This window comes from Castanea sativa, chromosome 1, assembly GCF_040712315.1.
Source record: "Castanea sativa cultivar Marrone di Chiusa Pesio chromosome 1, ASM4071231v1".
Taxonomy (NCBI): domain Eukaryota; kingdom Viridiplantae; phylum Streptophyta; class Magnoliopsida; order Fagales; family Fagaceae; genus Castanea; species Castanea sativa.
In genome coordinates, this window is record NC_134013.1 from 25,132,766 (window position 1) to 25,154,441 (window position 21,676).

Here is a 21,676-nt window from a genome sequence, read left to right on the forward strand (position 1 = left end):
AGTTGAAATAGTACAGTAAGATATATGAATAGTACCAAAAAGTGCAGTGAAATTTATAAATAGTAGCAAAAATAAGGAATAATAAAATAAGTTAGCAAAAATAATCTTTGCCAAATAAACACTCAATTATTATTCTAATACTTGCTATCCCAAATCCCCCCAAACGCATGCAATTTTTAACCTTTTATAAACGAGATAAAGTAGAGACATGATTCGAACTTAGGATGACGTGCAATGATATCATGATAATTTATTGATTGTCCTAAAAGCTTAATATATTAAGAAACAGTAAATTTAATCACTTAAACAAAATTCAAACATATACAAAAGTAAAAGAAATTATAAATTTGAGAAACCGGAAGATACAGTTCAAATCCATTTATTCCTGTCACAATAGTTCTCTTGATGATTAGTTTCAAAACATTAATTTACATTCGGCTACCCAGCCATATCCAGAAGACATTTATATTGTTCCACACAGACTACAAGGCATTTCAAATAGATAAACCAATAAGATAATTGGAAGGACTTACTGAATGATGCCTTATGGTATCAGCACAACGGATCCAGTAGCCTTCCTACCTTCAAGGTCTGCATGTGCCTGAGCCGCCTGAGATAATGGGTAGGTATGATTTACTCGAACTCGCAAGACACCAGATTCGACATTGGCAAATACCTCCCCAGCAGTTGCCAGTAGCTCATCCTGAGTTGCAGTGTATTGCATGAGGGAAGGCCTGGTCAAGAACAGGGATTTCGCAGAAAGAGCTGACAATGGAAGTGGATCTGGTGTACCTGATGACTGACCAAAATTCACCATATACCCACGAGGCTTTAAGCATGCCAATGATCCCTGGATATATTAACTTTCGAATAAGAAACTTCTTCCAAGCACATAACAAACAAATCAGAATAGCTAACCAAAGCTATATGACGTACCAACTTCAGTAGATTCAAGTTAAGGTTTGGGGACATTAAATTTGAGCTTGATTATTTACTGATTATTAGTATCCGAGCTTGATTTTATTACGTAGGATGGCAGAACTTGATTCAGTGCTTACCTTACATGTTTCATAATCTTTCAAACCTTACTTGAAATAGAAATATCTGAGTTTGACATGTCTAGCTTAGAATTGAGAACTGCCAAGGTAACATTAGGGGAGAGCTGGCTGTAAACAGTATGACGTGTTTTTTATTTTTTTCTATTTGTATTTTTTTTTTATAAGTATGATGCCTTGATACTCCAAACCCTTAATAAAATTAAGTTTAAAAGTAATGTTGTATTGGTGTAAGAGTAAGAGTAAATTGATCAGTGTATTTATTCACAAGACTATAAATAATGTCTATTTGGGCTAATGATATTTATGAACCCTAAGAATAATTTACCAAAAAATAGGTTACATGGTATTAGAGTCATATTTATCAACTCTAAGAATAATTTACCAAAAAATGGGTTACATGGTATTAGAGCCATGTAAACTGTGGAACTGTTGTCATCCTTAATAAACCAGTGTCGACAACCAAGACATCGCTATTCACTGCAACCACTGTACCATTGTGACTATCACTGCATTTGACCTCTGCTGTGAACACAATTGATCCTTGTCACAACCATGACCGTAATCAACCTCAACAGCCCAATTTTACCATTGCGATCAGAGTATAACACCACAACTCCCGATTGCAACCACCCACAGTCAATTTCTGTTGATGGAACTTCAAACCTGACATTGATAATTCCTTAGACCTGATTTCAACATTCTCAACACCCAGATAGTTGGTTTGTTTAAACAATGACCAGTTAAAATTGTCACCCTGAGAAGATGTCATCCATCTGCAGGTACAAACTCAGTATGCCATCAATAAGACTCATCAATGATTCACTCCACTGCAATCAAGGGTTGAGTCTCAGCGAGTAATCCAACCCATATCACATTCTTAATATGTTTCTCATTTCTTTTATCTCAGCCGTGTTATTGGAAAGTTCTTTGTGCTGTTAATTGACTCAATTTATTTAGGTCTCTTTAATCTCTTGAATTAATGAATCCGTTTTCTCTGGTTATGAAATTGTGAGTGTTTTTTTTTGGTTAATTAAATTTCTTGTAGTTGGGTTACATGTTCAGTGGCTGTGATGGAATCAAAGAAAGAATTGGACTCTGGTTTGCTTTTTCCCCTGAACTGTTTTCAATGACCTCAATTAAATTAAGTAATAATAATTATGCTCAGTGGGCAAAGTCAATAGAAGTATTTTTATTTGGTAAAAAAATATTCCATTACTTGGTTGGACTACGAACCAATTACATGAACACATGGTTGTAGCTTATGGAAAAGTATTCGGACTGGTTGGGACAGATTCCTGCAATATGTGTGTTTTGAAATGGGGGGACGGTGAATGAGTGAGACTTTCGCAGGACAAGTGGTGCGGAAATTTTTTTTCTGCAGGTTTTGTATTCAGATGTAAATGCTTGCGTAGTAGCTAGAGATGCTACTGTTCATTCAGCATTGGTTGATGGGGAGGGGCGGAGTTGGAATGTGAGATTTCACGGAGGTTATAATGATTTGGAGTTGGAGCAAGTGCTTTCTATCCTATATCTTTTATCCAACAATTCCCTAGGGGGTGTGATAAAATGAGAAGGGGACTAAATGGGAGTAATAGGGTTGCTGTTTGCTCTTTTTATGAGGCCATTCAAGGTACACAAGTCACATCCTAAGCAGGTATCCTTCTCTGTATGGATAGTAGCTTGGGGAAAAATCCTTGTGATAATCTCATAAAGTGATTTTCTCTAGTGGGTTGGTGTTGCATGTATTGGTGTAGCAGGGAGACAGTTGATCAATTATTGATTCACTGCAATATAGCATATGTCTGGTGGAGCTACATCATTGGAGCTCTTGGGATCAATGTGTGCTACCTAAAAGGATAGCGGACATCATGTTTGGTGGAAGTATTTGGTTTGGGAAGCACTCATCTGATATTTGGAACATTGCCCCCTTATTTTTAATGTGGATTTTATGGAATGAACAAAATAGCCTCACTTTTGATGATTAGAACTTTGATTGGTCTTGTGTGTGTGGTCTTTCAAGTGGCAATTCTCTTTTATCCTTTAGGCAGACTCCTCCTATGGAGCAGTTGTCAAGCCGTATCTTTTCTACTTTCAAAGATTAAGCAAAACTCATGGAGACCTTTTTGTAGTCTTTAAAAAAAAAAAAATATTCTTCATTGATTTCAATTTTCAGTTATAAATATCTAAATTAAAATATATAAACACGTAAAGATAAAATTATATGTAAAGTTAAAACCACTTAATATGAATATATATAGACAATATTTTTGTTTTGATTTTCCATTGATTTATTTTTTAGTTATAACATCAAAATTAAAGTAGATGAATATTAAAACCGCCTAAGAGGAATATGTAAAGCCAATATATTAATATAGTACAAAAATATTAAAGGTAAAAACGACTAAGAAAAAGAATAATAATACGGCTAATGACATAACAGATGAGGTGGTTCAATAAGAGTGTAATAACAATAAATGATACGTTTTAGCTTTTAGATATATAGATTAGAGACTTTGGGCCAATTTTTTTGTTGGGGAGCGTGTAAAATTTTTTGGCTAAGGTGTTAACAAATTGCCTAAAAGGGTTTTGGATCAAGTGAAGAGTCAAGTTCCAAGTTCTGATAGTTATACCCAAGCTAGAAATTGAAAAAGCTTATGATCATATGAATTGGGAGGCACTTCTAGATCCGTTAAGGAGGATAGATAGGCTTTGGAGAGAGATGGTGTAGGCAGATTCAAACTTGTATCTTGACAATTCAGTTATTTGTTTGGGAAATAGGTCTCTAGCTGATTTTTTTGGAAGCTTGAGAGGATTGAGATAAGGAGATCCGTTATCTCCTATGTTTTTTTTTTTAGTTCAAATTTGATAAGAATGTGGTATAAAACCCTTATTTTCCCTCTCCAATACTAATTTGCCACATCAGACTTTTAAAAATAAGAATCTCAATACAATCACACACGATCAGATTTTCAAACACTTTGATAATAAAAAAAAATATACCCAATATCTTCTCATAGCCAGAAGCTGCTAGCGTCACCATGACTCTGTTGAGCCCAAAAGCATCCGGCGATGTTACTGGAATCTGGAACTTCAGCCGGATCCACCAAGGATGTGGTGGTTGAGGCTTTCAAATTAGGAGTAGTGAGTTGTGACTACCGGATCTACTAAGTAAATCAACAGAAATATTGCATGCCCACTGATTCACCATAAAGAAAAGAAGTCCACGAAATTTTTGTTCTTATTTGACAAAATTGAAGAATGAGATATAGTCCCAAATTCTAGCTGTGTCACCACCGACTTCAAGACTTTCCTTTAGAAGACCATATTCTTGAATACCCCAGCTGGGTATTGACATTTTTGATGCCGGAGTTCAACTGTGTAAATTCCGTTTCTTTCAATGTGTATGTATGAGAATTTATTTATGTTTTTTTGGTTTTGAGATTTGATTCAACTTTGCTACCATCAACGATGATGACCTCACTTATCTTTTAGTCTTGCAGAACCGGCTGCCGATTTACGCACGATTTTTGTTTGTTTTGATTTATTAGTATTTGGATACATTCAAGGGGATTGTGATCATGTGTGTTAGTCAGTAATGTGAAATCATTAAAAATATCTGATGTGGCATCCCTTTATTGGAGGGTGTAAACACCTATGTTTATATCACGTCCTTATTGAATTTTTTTATTTATTTTTATTTTATCATGATGGAAGTCTTTAGTAGGATGTTGAAGAGACTGGAGGGGGGTCTAATTAAAGGCTTTAAGGCTCATGGTCGACAGGGTGATGGAGTTTGTGTTTCACATCTTTTGTTTGTAGATGATACAAGCTTGTTTTGTGATGCAGATGTGGAGCAAATTCTTCATATACGGATGTTGTTTTTATGCTTTCAAGTAGTCACTAGCTTGAAGGTTAATGTTCGTAAGAGCAAAATGGTCCCAATTGGGGCGGTAGATAATGTGCATGTTTTGGTAGGGCTTTTGGGGTGTAGGGTTGGGAATCTACCCATGTCTTATCGTGGCATGCCTCTAGGGGCCTCTCATAAGTCTTCTTCTATTTGGAATCCTATATTGGAGAAATTTGAGAGAAGATTGGCAAGATGGAAGAAGTTATATTTGTCCAAAGGTGGTAGGCTGACTTTAATAAAGAGTACATTGTCAATCCTACTTATTTCCTATCACTTTTTAACATTCCTACTGGCAAATAAGATTGAAAAATTGCAAATGGATTTTCTTTGGGAAGGCATATGGAGCGAATCTAAACAACATTTAGTAGGATGAGATAAAATGTGCATTCCTATGGCCAATGGTGGTTTAGGGATAAGGAAACTAACTACGTTTAAATAAGCTCTATTAGGAAAATGGTTATGGCATTTTGGGGTTGAGGAGAATCGTCTTTGGAGGAGGGTGATAACTATGAAGTTTGGGGAAGAATGGGGAGATAGGAGGGGTGATAACTATGAAGTTTGGGGAAGGAAGAATGGGGAGATGGACTTCCAAGTTGGCCAGGGGTGTTCATGGTTGCCATTTGTGGAGAGATATTTGTATGAGATGGGTTGGGAGGATTTTAGCCAAAAATACTCGGTTTGAGATTAGGGTGGGAATAAAGTGAGATTCTGGCATAATTGTTGGTGTGTGGTTTAGCCTCTTTGAGTGACATTTCTAGTTTTGTATGAGACAGCCATGAAGAAAGAGACTTTTGTTGCATTATCCTTGACCAGATAGAGGGAAGGGCAAAGGTGGACTTGGGATGTGAGGTTTGATCGAGATTTGGATGATTAGGAGTTGGGTTCAATGGTGGATTTTCTTCATTTTTTGGAGAATAATACCCCTTTAATTGATAATGGGGACCGATTGAGATGGATTTTAAAGAAGAATGGGAATTTTGACATTCACCCGCATTATAATGCTCTACGAGACTCATCCTCTGTCGCTTTTTCTTGGGAAGATATTTGGAGAGTGAAGGCACCTAGGCAAGTTTCTTTTTTTGTTTAGATTGTAGCTTGGAATAAGATACTAGTTATAATATGCGGAGTAGGGGGTTTGATTTTGTTGATTGGTGTTGCATGTGTCACTGTTGTGGAGAGATTGTGGATCATTTATTGATTCATTGCAAAAAGGCACAACAGTTATGGTGCTTTGTCTTTTGATTTTTTAGGATGTCCTAGGTCTTACCAAGAACGGTGCTTGATCTTCTTTTTGGTTGGAGGAATTAGATGTAAATAGTTATGGAGATCAATTGCTTGCTTCTTTCAGTAATTTTTGGTTTGATTGTCCTCAGGCTTGGGGACTCACATCTTGTGACTCCATCCCATTGTTCATTAACTCTCTTCTGTTTTGGAATTTGTTTTCTGTTTTTTTCCTTCTTCTTTATGTACTTTTTGACTACTTTGTGCTTTTCCAGCATATTGTAGTGTCTTTAAGATTATATATATATATATATATATTTATATATATATATATATATATATATATATATATATATATATATTTGTAATTCTTTTAGGTTACTCCGTGCTCATTCTTTTTTTTTTTTGATAAGTAAGAATGATATATATACGAAGGGTTACTCTATACCTGAAAAAACACAGAGCAACCTAGGAGATACAAGAAGAAGAAAACAAAGAGAAACAAAGACAACAAGAAAATTAGAAAAGGAAAAGGGAACAAAGAAAAGAATGGAGGGAATCACTAGACGTGAGTCCCCACGCGCGCGACCAATCAAAGAGAGTCCCACTAAAAAAAACAAGCAACTGTTCACTAGAGCTATCCAAATCCTCAAAAGTCCTCCGGTTACGCTCCTTCCAAATACACCAAAGGATGCACAGCGGGACTAAATTCCAGATCTGAGATGAATGCTTCCCCAACCAATTCCACCAACCAAAAAGCATTTCAGGAATCGATCTAGGCATAACCCAGGCCAAGCCAAAAGTTAGGAAAACAAAGCTCCATAACCGGTAAGCCATTTCACAATGAAGAAGAAGGTGATCTACCGTCTCTCCACTATGACGGCACATAATGCACCAATCCACAAAATCCAATCTCCTCAATCTCAGATTGTCTCTCGTTAGAATCTTATTCCAAGCTACACACCAAACAAAAAAAGAAACTCACCTTGGGGCCTTTGCTCTCCAAATAGCTTTCCAAGGAAAGATAGTTGAAGGAGAATTTCTTAATTTGTTATAGTACGACCGGATGTCAAAAGCTCCATTAGACTTCAATTTCCATCTCATCCGATCTCCAACATCCATAGGAGGGGTTATAGCACCCAACATACGAAGAAACCGCAGCCCTTCATCCATCTCCCAATCATTAAAAAATCTACTAAACCGAACATTCCAAAATCTTCTATCCTCCGCCCCCTGCCTTTGCAAAGAAGCTTCAACAAAAGCCTCCTTCACAATGGCAATGCCAAACAACCTTGGAAAAGCCAATTGAAAAGGTTGATCCCCATGCCACCCATCCTGCCAAAACCTCACCCTATTCCCCAATCCAACCACAAACTGACAATTTTTGCTGAAATCCTCCCAACCCATGCGGATACTTCTCCACAAACCACACCCATGAGCTCCCCTACCCAGCTTTGAGGTCCATCCCCCCCAATCTTCCCCATATTTTGAAGCTACAACCCGCCTCCATAGCCGACCCTCTTCCTTTCCAAACCGCCACAACCATTTCCCCAACAAAGCCTTATTAAAGGTAATGAGTTTCCTAATCCCTAAGCCACCATTGGCTATAGGCGCACAAAATTTATCCCAACCAACCAAATGAATCTTGCTCTCTCCCCAAAGGAAATCCCTTTGCAACTTTTCAATTTTATTAGCCACATGAGTAGGAATAGTGAATAACGATAGAAAGTAAGTCGGAAGACTAGAAAGCGTACTCTTGAGAAGCATCAAACGACCCCCCTTAGACAAGTACAACTTCTTCCACCCAGATAATTTCCGCTTAATATTTTCCAAAATTGTATTCCAAATTAAAGGGGAATTGTGAGGAGCCCCCAGCGGCATGCCAAGATACAACATAGGTAAAGAACCAACTCTACAGCCCAATATATCAGCCAAAGCATGCACATCCCCAACCTCCCCTATAGGAACCATTTCGCTCTTATGCACATTGACTTCAAACCCGTTACCGCCTGAAAACTAAGGAGCAACAACCGAATATGAAGAGTTTGCTCCACATCTGCATCACAAAAGAGGATGGTATCATCTGCAAATAAGAGATGTGAAACACGTTCCCCACCATCCCTCCTGCCCCCAAGATTAAATCCATGAATCAAGCCAGCTCCCTCCATTCTCCTTAACATCCTACTAAATACCTCCATCAAGATCAAAAACAGCATAGGGGATAGCGGATCTCCTTGTCTTAAACCCCTAGAACTACCAAAGAAATCAACTGAGGACCCATTAACCAAAACAGAGAACTGAACAGTGGATATACAAGAACGTATCCACTTACACCACTTCACTCCAAAACCCATCCTATTCAGCAGATACAACAAAGCCTCCCAATTTACATGGTCGTAGGCTTTCTCCATATCGAGCTTACAAATGACTCAAGGAACCCTACTCTTCCCACGACTATCCACACACTCATTCGCAATGAGAACCGAGTCAAGGATTTGTCTCCCACCCACAAAGCTGTTCTGATTCTCAGAAATCAACTGATCTAAAACCACTCTCAAGCGATTTGCCAAGACCTTAGCCAAGATCTTATACACACTCCCCACCAAGCTGATAGGACGAAAATCTCTAATATTGGAGGCATCATTCTTTTTAGGAATTAAAGCAATGAAGGTCGCATTAAGGGATTTTTCAAACTTGCAATGATGGAGAAACTCTTCAAAGACCGCTAGGACATCTTTCTCCACTATCCTCCAGCAATGATGATAGAATGCCATAGTAAACCCATCCGGACCTGGAGCTTTGTCCCCTTCCAAACCCCTAACAACTTGAAGAATCTCCTCTCTCTCAAACTTCCTTTCAAGCCAAACCCTCTCCCTAATCTCGATACGATCAAATTCCATACCCTCCACAAAAGGCCTCCACTCCTCAGTCTCCTTGTACAAATTTTTATAAAATTGTACAACTTGATAAGTTACCTCGGAAGCCTCTTCAAAAACCACCCCATCCACCTCCAAGGTCCTTAAGAGATTGGACCGTCTATGGGAATTAGCCATTTTGTGAAAAAACTTGGTGTTATTATCCCCTTCCTTGATACATAACATTCTAGATTTTTGTCTCCAGGAAATTTCTTCTAAGGAAAGAAGATGCTCCACCTGGGACCTCAAACCAGCCCTATGAACTTTCTCCCCCTCGGTAGACCAAAATCTCCCTCCTTAGCATCTAAAGTTATCAACTCCTCCAGTAATTGCTTCTTTTGACGCGCTACATTACCAAACTCTCGGCGATTCCATTGCACAATGTCCTCTTTTAGAGCCTTTAATTTTTTCGCAAGCACAAAGCTAGGAGTACCTACAAAGGAATATCGATTCCACCAGGTTTGAACCCGATCCACAAAACCTTCCGACTTCAACCACATATTTTCAAATCTGAATGGACTTTTCCCCCTTGCCATTCCCCCAGCCTCCAAGAGAATTGGACTGTGGTCCGAAACAAGACGGTAAAATCCTTTCGAGAAACATCTCGGGAAATGATCTTCCCAATCAGGAGTGACCAAAGCTCTATCAATCCTAGACATCATTGGTTGATCCAAACCACTGGACCAAGTAAAGCTACCTCCTTCCAAAGGCAAATCAACCAAGTTCAGGTCCTCAACAAATTCTAAAAATTTCTCCATAGCCGTGGAAAAACGGGTCTCGCCCCTACGCTCGCTAGGAAAACGGACTATATTAAAGTCCCCCAAAACGCACCACGGAACCCTCCAACACTCTCGAACTCCCACTAACTCATCCCACATAGACCCTCTCAATATTCTCATTTGGACCATAGACGCCTGAGCAAGCCCAAATAAACCCGTCCCCCACCCCTTTCCACCTTACCGACACTGAGAATGTACCAACCATAATCTCCACCTTATCCAAAACCCTTTTGTCCCACATAAGCAAAATACCACCAAGAATTGCAGTCCGCCTCCAACACAGTTCACCACATATGGGCGGCCCCACGTACTACAAACCAAATTGTCGATTCATGCTTGCAATTTTTGTCTCTTGTAAACAAACAACATCACAATTCCACTCCCGCAACAAGTTCCTCACCACAAGGCATTTCCGAGGGTCATTTAAACCTCTAACGTTCCACGAAATCATTTTTATCTTCATAAACACTAAAAAATCCCCAACTACAAGAAACAACACAAAACCACCCTCTATCTTCTGTCATAATTCACCGAAGAAATCAGGTTTTGCAGCTCTCTGCATCCCTTATTTTTGGACTTAGCCACCTTTATACTACCCATTATTTTCCTGTGTAACACATTGGCTGCCTCCATCTCAGCTTCAAGCCTCTGTAAAAGAGAGATGCACAATTTCTCATGTCGCGTCATAGATAACCCAACCAATTTACTAAAAGTATTCTGTGTTTCACCCACCCAGAAATATCTTTGTTGTTTTCAAAACTAAAAACCTCATCAACCTCCTCCAATTCTGCCAAGGTTGTCGGTGCACTCGGATCTAAAATTTGTAGAGGAAAGGCAACTGCCAATGTTGTATCAACAACTGCTTCCTCCACAAGCATAACCTCCCCAGGAAGGCAAAGTTCAATGCTTAAAGAAGAATTAACCTCCTGACTCCCTGCCCCCAAGCCCCTTGGTCCAGCTCGCACCATCTCCAGAAAGAAGTCAAGGAGAAGAGGTCCTAACGATCGTGGCACTAAATTGAGAGTCACTACCCTTATACCTTCAGAAAATATCCCACTCGACAGCGAACTGGAACCGAAGGTGGTAATCCGGTCAGAGCTCAGCCTGAAGACCATTGCCGGAGGGGAAACGGCACGCCCCGCCACTCCTACCGGTGGCTCGCAGCGCCGATGAAGCGGACCCACCAAAACCCCGGTGCGACGTAACACCTGTACCGTCAAGACAGGGCTCGTCGGAGACTTCGAAGACACCGACAGGCCCAAACCACCCTTATCGGCCTGAACCCATACCTTCAGCGACCACCCCAGACCTCCGGCCACCTGCGATGGCGTTACAAAGGTCGTCGGAGTCGCCCCTGGGCACACCCCATCCTTCCCGTGCTTAACGGTTGAGTGTAAGGCTCAACACTTTTAACGGAGGATTCCCCAGGCTCAAAGGAGATTGGGCTTTTGAATTGTGGGCCTAAACCAGACTCACTACCAGTCAGTTGGGCCACCAACTTATTAGGGCCCAAACCCAGACCCACCTTATCCTGATGCAAATCCTTGCCAGCCCGTGAAACCCATTTTAGCTTCTGATCCCTCCCCTTCTTCCTATCCCAGGAAACCCGCCTTCTCCCCATCACATTAACTTCCACGATAAGACCTCTCCCTGTCCAGCATGGCCTCCTAACATCACTCCTATTCCTATTGTCATAGGCTTTTGCATTCAAATTGAAGCTTGGGAAACGTTTCCTACTATCTGCCACTGACCCCTCATTAATGCACTGCTCCCTCCTATCACCTCCTTCCACCACCACCTTATTAGGCTTGCCTACCGGAAAAACTCCCATTTTAGCTCCTGAGAGGCTCCAATTCCCCCCCATCTTCTCCCCTCCTAGATGTATCTTCTTCCCCTTGTCAATGGAGCCTACCTGCTTTGACTGCTTTCTATCCTCTACTCTTCCATTATTGCCTTGCACAACTTCAGCAAAAGTTCTAGAGTGTTGAGACTCCAAATAATGCCTATGCACCTGAGGAATAAAGGTTGGAAGACCAGTTCCACCCACTGCATATTGGGAGGGAAACAACATCTTTCTAAGTTTAAGGCCAAAAGCCCTCCAACCATATCTCTCTTTGCCTTCAGGGATAATGATCGACCTCCTACACCCACCAGCTTTTAGTTCAGTTAGGAGAAGAAACTGACCAAACGAGTTGGTGCTGCGTTAGAGAGTATACGCAGTGTCACCATCCCTGAAAGAAAAGAACTGTTTGGAGCTTGCCCCAACAACAATGTCTTCGATTATCTTCATCAACCAATGTGCTGCACTTTTACCCATGAAGACTGGTCTCATAAAATATTTGCCCCTCTCAAAAATCTGTAACAAGAAATAACGTCCCCCTTCCTCTACGACTAATTGAAAAAACTTGGACTCAATAACAAAACTGTGAAAACCCCCCATCTCTGACTACACGGACCAAATTCCTAGAACTTCTACTAAGTTGCAACTCTAGGTAAAGTTCACCGTGCTCATTCTTATGCATACTGAATAGTCTATTCACATAATAAATATCATTACTTATAAGAAAATAAAAAATAAAGAAAGAAAGAAAAAGAAATCTCAAATCTTGGCCTAAGAACTTTTAAGTGAGGTTTTTAATCATCTTCGTTAGGTCACATTATTTGATTCCAGCAGAAATATCAAAACTTAACCTTTTTATCAATCTACCTAGCTACTACAGCTGGAGGCCTATGAAACCAGACGTTGTAGTAATAGAGGCTGTGGAGATTGTGATCAATGGGGAGGCCAAAGTAAAGGCAGCACCTTTATAAATGTACTCATTGTGGAGGTGAGAATCACAATGTAGATTTTTGTTAGGACCTTTATGGCAAACCTAGCCCATCCTCTTACACCCACTTCAGCAACCAAACTATCTCTATTCCTGAGAGAGAGCATTGCTGTCTTGTGTCTCTACAACCTCATTCCGCTGCATCTTCTTCCACTACCACTCTCACTCAGATAGGGGTCATTGACTTAGGTGCCAATAATCACATGATGGGTGGTACTCAGGTTTGCTTTCCAACTTCAACACTCTAATCATTCCTGTCATGTCACTTGGGCAAATGGCTCAACCACACACATTTTTGGTTTGGGCATTGCTAATCTTAGCCCCACTCTTTTGTTATCTCATCTTATATGTCCCTAAATTTCCTTATCTCTGTGTATTAGTAAAGATAACCAAAAATCCTAACTATGCTACAATACTTTTGCCCTCTTCCTGTGTCTTTCAAGATCTCAAGGCTGGAAGGAATATATATTTTTTATAAGTAATAAAAATATATTAAAAAGTCAAGGGGTGTCACCTGAGTATATAGGAAGTATACATCAAGGACAAAAACAAATCAAGTGCATAGAGTACAAAAGTTCATGAAATCATGGACTAAAGAAAAAGAATGAAAGCCTAACATTGTAACCCAATCCAAAAGAGTCTTAAGGAAGAAGAGTTTAAGATTTGAACTTGATCTCTTTAAATCCTCAAAATGCCGGTTATTCCTCTCCCTCCAAATGCACCACATCAAACAATGGGGCACAACCATCCAAATAGCAGAATTCCAATGCCTCCCAAACTTTCCTTGCCAACAAGCCAACAGCTCCACCACCACTTTCGGCATAACCAAATGAATGCCAAACAGAGTAAACACCATAGACCATAAATCAAAAGCAATAGAGCAATGGATGAGGAGGTGGTCAACTGATTCCCCATTTCTTTTACACATACAACACCAATCCAAAATCAAAATCTATCATTTCCTAAGTTATCAATAGTCAAAATATTCCCCAAAGCTGCAGTCCACACAAAAAAAGCAACTTTAGAGGGGACCTTAGACTTCCAAACAATCTTCCAAGGGAAAGACTGATCGAAACTTTTTGTCAGCACCTGGTAATAAGAACGAACAGCAAAACCTCTTCCCATAGCAGGTTTCCAACTCATCTTATTGTCCCCAACTCCTTTCAAAGAAGCTCCATAAATTCTAGACATTAAACTGTAGAAGGATTCAAATTCCCAATCTTCGTTGTATCTTCTAAAAGTTAGATCCCAAAAAAGAACACCATTTGGGAACTTCATCAAATCTGCCACATAGGCCTCCTTATTTCGACTTAAAGAAAAAAGTATTGGATAGAGCACACACAAAGAAGTGTTCCCACACCAAATATCCTACCAAAATCTAACAGTAAACCTAGCCTCAATCTCAAATTGGATGTGACGAACAAAAGATGGCCAACCACGACTAATAGACTTCCACAAACTTACTCCACAAGGGCCAATAACGGGAAGAGAGCACCAACCTCCCCCTTCACAACCATATTTTGCCCCTATCACTCTCCTCCACAAGGCCTGTCACTCATTCCCAAATCTCCATAACCATTTTCCAAACAAGGCTTTATTAAAACTTCTCAGACTTCTAATAGCTAAACCTCCAAAATGAAGAGGAGTGCAAACCGTGGCCCATTTCACTAGGTGAGCTTTTTTAACATCCCCCATACCACTCCAGAGAAAATTTTGTTGAAGTTGCTCAATACGGTTTGCAACCTCCACTGGGATAGGAAAAAGAGAGAGAAAATAAGTTGGAAGATTGGACAAAGTACTCTTAATAAGAGTAACTTTACCTCCTTTTGAGAGATACAGTCGTTTCCAACCTGCCAACCTCCTCTCCACCTTCTCAACAATTGGATTCCAAATAGATCTATCTCTGACATTAGCACCCAATGGAAGACCTAAATACTTCATTGGAAAGGAGCCTTGCTTGCACCCTAGCACATCCACCATATCAAGACTGGAAGGAATATGTGTGGCGGGTGTGAAAATTCGGTTGAATTTATTACCTAGACAATGGTGACTTTTGTTGTTTTCAAGATCTTAAGACCATTTTTCTACAAAGAATATGATTGGGAGAATTTTTTTTTTTGGATAGATAATAAGACTTTTGTTTTATTATTTTTATAAGATATCATGGCATTTAATTTAGATAATTACATTTTTTATACAAACCAAACAGAAGGAGAAAAAAATAATAATAAATATGATGTGTTCATCTCTACTGATCTATGTGGTGATATTATCATTTTCCTATAAACGAATAGGGAAAAAAATTGTAAACTAATAAAAAGTTACCTATTATGTAATAAGGGTATAACAATAAATTTATACAAATTATCTTTCTATCCACTCCTTTTACATACATACACACGCGCATACATACCCTTTTCCATCCTTCCTATCTCATTTGTTTATTAAAAAATATAGAACAAAAAAAAACTATCCATCCTAGATTTCTATCCTCTCAACCATACAACCCTAAAAATGAATATTCTATCAATCAATGGGTTTGCAAAGTTCAATGGTAAAGCAACCTAAATCAAGTTGCACCCCTGGATACAAATATGAGATGACACAAAGAGCTAACTATGAAAATCAAATATAATTATATAAATATATCTTAAATGCATCATTTGATGGCACCAATACAGAAGATGAAGATATCTCAGTTAAAGATCCAAAATTCCTCCAGAAATGAAGGGAGAGTGAGAAGAAAAAAAAAAAGAAGCTAATACCTGGAAGGTATCTTTTCCTACAGCATCATAGACAACATCAACCCCATTGCCTGATGTTATCTCATTGACACGAGCAACAAAATCCTCTTCCTTATAGATTATAACATGGTGGCATCCATCATCCTTGGCTTGAACTGCCTTCTCTTTCGTTGAGACAGTTCCAATGACGGTGGCACCTAGGGCATTAGCCCACTGGCTTAATAGAGAACCAACTCCACCAGCTGCTGCATGAACAAGGATTGTGTGTCCAGGTTCAACCTACACAAGACAATTATTCACATCTAGTAGTTGATGTAAATAAGAATGTTTAACAGGCTGGGAATGGAGAGCCAATTTTAGCACAATGCCAGGTTTGAAGCGTTCTATTTGTGCTAATTAGGAGAATAGGGGACAAATGCATAGCAATATACTTATAATAACAGTTTTTCAAACCGATGAAAACAGACCTTTTAAGATTTATCATGGTATTGCTGCCAATCCAAATTATTTACATATATACACACACTATAACAATTTATTAAAAAAATTCAAAAGAAAAGGGACACAACCCATGTACATGGGATGTATATGAGAGATACGCCAAAATTTATCAACCAAAACCACAAAGATCAATAAGTAAATTTGAAAAAGAAAAATGTAAAGTAGCAGCTGTTCAATCATATAATGACTACAGAAACAAAAACTTCAGATCCAAAATTGATTTTCACATAAAGATAAATAAACTCAAGTTATTTTGAAAATTGAAAATGTAAAGTGGCAATCGTCCAATCATATACTGATCACAGAGACAAAAAGCTTCAAATCCAAAATTGTTTTTTCACACCCCTCAAAGCTTTATACATTTCTCTCTCCTTATACACCACATATAACAGAAGAATTGCATTCTGTATGTTTATATTGTGATGATCAAATCTACCCCTCCAGCAAGCCAACAATTCAATAACACATCTTGGCATGATCCACTAAATCTAAATAAAGAAAAGATCACAGCCCACAATTCTCTAGCAACCAGCTAACGTGGTCACATGCTTTCTCCGGATCTAGCTTGCACAAAACCTCTGGTATGCCCTACTTTAGATGGCTATATAAGCATTCATTGGCAATCGAAACCTAGTCTAGAATCTGCCTCTTGCTAACAAAGGCATTTTGAGGAACCGACACCACCTTATGAAGCACCAACTTTAATCTGTTTGCCAATACATTAGCCAAGATCTTGTAAACCCCTGTAATCAAACTAATAGGAAGAAAGTCCTTAATCTTTGCTGCCCCAGGCTTTTTTTGGAATAAGAGAGACAAAAGTAGCATTAAAACTTTTCTCAAAGGTGTAGTGCTCATGGAAGTGATGGAAAACCATAATTACCTTCACAACACCCCAACAGCTTTGGAAAAAAGCCATCTGGACCTAGTGCTTTGTCCTCACTCATGTTCGACACCACCTCATAGACCTCATCCTCCATGAAACACCTCCCCAGGCACTTAGAATCCACCTCCTCAAGGGATAGAAGATCTAAGCCATCTAGTAAAGGTTGCCAGGCTCCCTGTTCAGAGAATAAGCCTTTACAAAAATCCGCAATCTTCCCATTAATGATTAATTGCCTCTTGATTAGTGAGCTCCTCTCCATCTACAAGTTATCCCCCAATATAATTATGATGGCAGTGTGAATTCGTAAGCCTATGAAAGAACTTTGTATTTTTGTACCCTTCCTTCAAGCACAACATCCTTGATTTTTGGCTTTGCCTCCAATTAATCTCTTTCATCAACAAGATTCATTCAAGCTCTACGTAGGCCTACTCCCTTTGCAATTTTTCATCATCAAGTAATATCCTATGCTCCTCAATCTCATCCATAGAATTAATACTATTCAACAAAGTGTCTTTATTCAATAATATTGCCAAACTCTAAGGTATTCCACTTTTTCAAATCAAGCTTCAGGGCTTTCAATTGTTTGCCAGAACAAAACAAAGAGATCCATAAATAGAAATCCCACCAACCTTTCACCTTTTCTACAAAGCCATTTGCCTCTTTCCACATATTTTCAAATCTAAACCCCATTTCACAGCACCATGCTCCAATAAAATAGGGTGTTGATCCAAAGAAAGCCTTGGTAGATATGCTTCTAAGTAATCATTGAAAAGTGCTCCTCTAAAAGTGGAGTGATAAAAAAACTGTCTATAAAATCAAGCTATTATGCTTCAATGGAGACAGGATTCTTTTCTTTTTTATTATTAATAAACTTTTGTTACTTATCCAATGTTCAGGAGGTTGTAAAGCCCAACCCTTCAATGAATCCTATAGCTCCCTTCAAACCAAAGCCCAAGCCCAAACCCATACAAGTCTGGCGGCCCAAACCGATACAAACCCATCTTCATTCTTTATCAACTGGCGAGACCCAACACGATGGGAGTTCTTTACCATCGGTCTCGGTAAGTTATGCAAGAGATTCCCGAAGCAGTATCGCAGTGATTGCGAAGCCGACGCACTCTCAAGTTGATCCTTGTAGCTCGCCGACGATAGCCCAGTCATTGAAGCTCGCCGATGACGCCGATATTGGGATTCCTGGCTCCGACGGGGCCGATACTGAGTCTCTTGGCTCCGATGAGACCGATGAGCAAGCAACCACCTCTGATGGCGAAGATAATTTGCAGCGAGACATCCGATTGTTACTTCAGGAGCATTCCGGCAATGTTATCAAGAAATGGGGGAATTCAGATCAGTGGGTGCTTGAATTGAGAGATGGAAGGAGAGTGGCGGTTCCGATACGAATTTCTCTGCCACCGAGTGAAGTCACAGAGGTTCTAGAAGTGCAAAAACAGTTGGCTTTGGTTCCATTGAAGTGTTCGTACCCTTTGGAGGTGTCATCACTCGCTTGAAGGGGATGAAGTATTTGTGGAGGACTGGGTTTCGGACACATATTCGGAGGTTGCTGAGTTGCCTAACAAAGGGGGTTTGTCACCTATAGCGGTGGAACCGCTGGCCTATTCTCTACCATTGGGCATGGAAGGAAAGGAAATTGTGGGTCTGGAGCGTCCAGTAAAGAAGGATTCTTACTCTGACTGGTTTCAAAGTAAATTCAATGGGTTTGATAATTTCCTGGGTGTATCATTAAAAGGGTTGGAAATTCAAGCAACAAATTTCTTGCTAGCTGTTGAGGCTGAATTGCAACGTAGGGCTGCTTTGGAGATTAAAGCACGTGACTTGAAGAGTTCGTGGAGTGAGAGGTATCGCAGCTGAAAGGTCTATTCAGTTCAATTAATTATGGTTCTACTTCTTCTAGACGGAATGGTACTAGTAGGGTGCGGGCACTATCTGTTTCTAAATGAAGTTGAAGATAGTTTCTTGGAATGTCAGAGGATTGAATGGGGTTGAGAAGAGGCTTCAGATTTGTAATTTATTGCGATCATGGAGGGCTGATATAGTATGTCTGCAGGAGACCAAACTTGAGTGGATCACTAGAGGAATTGTTCGAAGTATATGGGGTTGCCCATATGTTGATTGGCTTTACCCGGGTTCTGAAGGTGCTTCTGGGGGTATTGTTTTGATGTGGGATCGAAGGGTGGTGGAAAAAGTAGAGGAAGCAGTGGGGCATTTTTCTGTTTCGTGTAAATTTAAAAATGTTGGGGATCAATTTGAGTGGGCGTTTACAGGTGTCTATGGGCCTAATTTAAACAAGAAGCGGAGGAAAATGTGGGAGGAGTTGGCAAGGCTGATTAGTTGGTGGGATGTGCCATGGTGTTTAGGAGGCGACTTCAATATAATCCGCTTCCCTTCGGAAAGATTAGGGGCTGAAAGCTGTACTCGGGCTATGTATGAGTTTTCAGATTTTATCTCTCTCCATGGGTTGATGGATATAGCTATGGATGGGGGCCTTTATACTTGGTCCAATACTTCCTCCGCTTCTAGAATAGACCGATTTCTTTTCTCTCCGCTTTTGGCAGATCACTTCACTTTGTTCTCCCAAAAAAGGCTTTCAAGAGTACTTTCAGATCATTTTCCAATTTTGTTGGAGGGGGGAAGTCATCGGAGAGGTAAAACCCCCTTTTCGTTTTGAGAATATGTGGTTGAAGCTGGAGAATTTTGTTGACAAAGTGAAGGTTTGGTGGGCATCTTACTTGTTCCAAGGCAATCCAAGTTTCATTTTAGCTAAGAAGTTGGCAGCTTTGAAATTGGATCTAAAAAAGTGGAACGAAGAGGAGTTTGGTAATGTCACTATTAAGAAACAGCATCTATGGAACAAATTAAATGATCTGGATGTTAGAGAAGAGATTCAGCCTTTAACAGCTGAGGAAAAGTTAGAACAAAATAATCTCCGTACGGATATTGAAAAGCTCACTCTCTTAGAAGAGATTAGTTGGAGGCAGAAGTCTAGGATGTTGCAATTGAGGGAGGGGGATGCAAATACCAAATTTTTCCATAGAATGGCTAATTCACATAGAAGAAATAATGGCATTGAGAGCCTTATGGTAGATGGAAATTTGTCTTCCGATCAAGGCATGATTGCTAATTGTATTACTCAATTCTATAAGAATTTATACTCTGAGGAGCAAGTTGATAGACCATTTCCAGAAGTATTGATATTTCCAAGGATATCCGGTGATAATGCAGATTGGTTAGATAGACCCTTTGATGAGGCAGAAATTTTTGAGGTCATAAAGAATTTTAATGGTGACAAATCGCCTGGTCCAGATGGGTTTCCTATGGCTTTCTTCCAAGCTTGTTGGGGAATTCTCAAACCTGATCTTATGGCTGTTTTTAATCATTTTTATGTTAAAGGTCAGTTTCAGAAGAGTTTGAATGCAACATTCATCACTCTCATCCCTAAAAAAAATGCAGCAATTGAAGTTAAGGATTTTCACCCCATTAGTCTTGTTGGGGGGGTTTATAAAATCATTGCTAATGTCTTAGCCAATAGGCTCCGCATAGTCATGGAAGATATAATTTCAGCATCACAAAATACTTTTGTGAGAAACAGGCAGATTCTTGACCCTGTACTTATTGCTAATGAGAGCCTTGACAGTAGGTTGAAATCTGATTTGCCAAGACTACTTTGCAAATTAGACGTTGAGAAGGCCTTTGATCATGTAAACTGGAGATTTCTTATGCAGCTGTTAGAAAAGGGTGGTTTCTCTGCTAAATGGCGTCAGTGGATTTTCTTTTGTATATCTACAGTTCGTTTCTCTATTCTGATAAATGGCTCTCCTTGTGGGTTTTTTGAGAGTTCCAGGGGGTTACGACAAGGAGACCCATTATCCCCTTTGTTATTTGTATTGGTTATGGAAGCCCTTGGGAGGATGTTGGAAAAGGCTGCCCATGATGGTCACATGTCAGGCTTTAGTGTGGGTTGTGTAGAGGGAAGATCATTGGTGGTGTCTCACCTTCTCTTTGCGGATGATACTTTGATTTTTTGTGGTGCTGATTTGGACCAGATTCTGTTTCTCCGTATGATCCTCATTTGGTTTGAGGTGGTTTCTGGCCTAAAGATAAATTTGGGCAAGTTAGAATTGGTTCCTGTTGGTATGGTGCATAATTTGGACTTATTGTTGACTGTTCTTGGCTGTAAACAAGGTACTCTTCCAATGAAGTATTTGGGTCTTCCTTTAGGAGCTAAATGCAAGGATAAGGCAATCTGGAACCCAATTCTGGAAAAGATAGAACGAAGATTAGCAGGATGGAAACGTCTGTACTTATCAAAGGGAGGTAGAGTCACTTTAATTAAAAGCACTCTATCTAATTTACCTACTTATTTCCTATCTCTATTCCCTATTCATGTTGCTGTGGCTAACCGAATTGAGAAACTACAGAGAAATTTCTTATGGGGTGGCATTGGAGATGAACCAAAATTCCATTTAGTTAAATGGGCTACTGTATGCAGTCCCATTGCTTCAGGGGGCCTTGGGATAAGGAAGATAAGAATTTTTAATGAAGCTTTGCTTGGAAAGTGGCTATGGAGATTTGGGATGGAGAGGACTGCCTTTTGGAGGCAAGTGATAGAGGTAAAATATGGCTGTGAAGGGGGTGGCTGGTGTACTAGGCCTGTTAATGGTCCATATGGTGTGGGTTTGTGGAAAAATATTCGTCAGGGATGGCCTTCTTTTTCTCGCCACATTCTATATGATGTTGGGGATGGGTCAAGAGTGAAATTCTGGCAAGACCATTGGTGTGGTGAGACTTCCCTTGCAATCAGTTATCCGGAATTGTATAGATT

The 21,676-nt window shown here is 39.6% G+C and overlaps 1 protein-coding gene across 3 annotated transcripts in view; it reads right to left on the bottom strand.

The window, feature by feature from the left end:
• Positions 1-363: 363 nt before the first annotated feature.
• LOC142621468 (uncharacterized) overlaps positions 364-21,676 on the bottom strand; it is a 28,158-nt gene continuing 6,845 nt past the window's right edge. For all 3 annotated transcript variants that reach the window (XM_075794716.1, XM_075794718.1, XM_075794717.1), the window contains exons 3-4: positions 15,474-15,731; positions 364-850 (exon numbers count right to left, since the gene is read on the bottom strand). In XM_075794716.1, the coding sequence (XP_075650831.1) occupies positions 545-850; positions 15,474-15,731 (564 nt within the window). In that variant the 3' untranslated portion in view covers positions 364-544. The remainder of the gene's footprint in view (positions 851-15,473; positions 15,732-21,676) is intronic.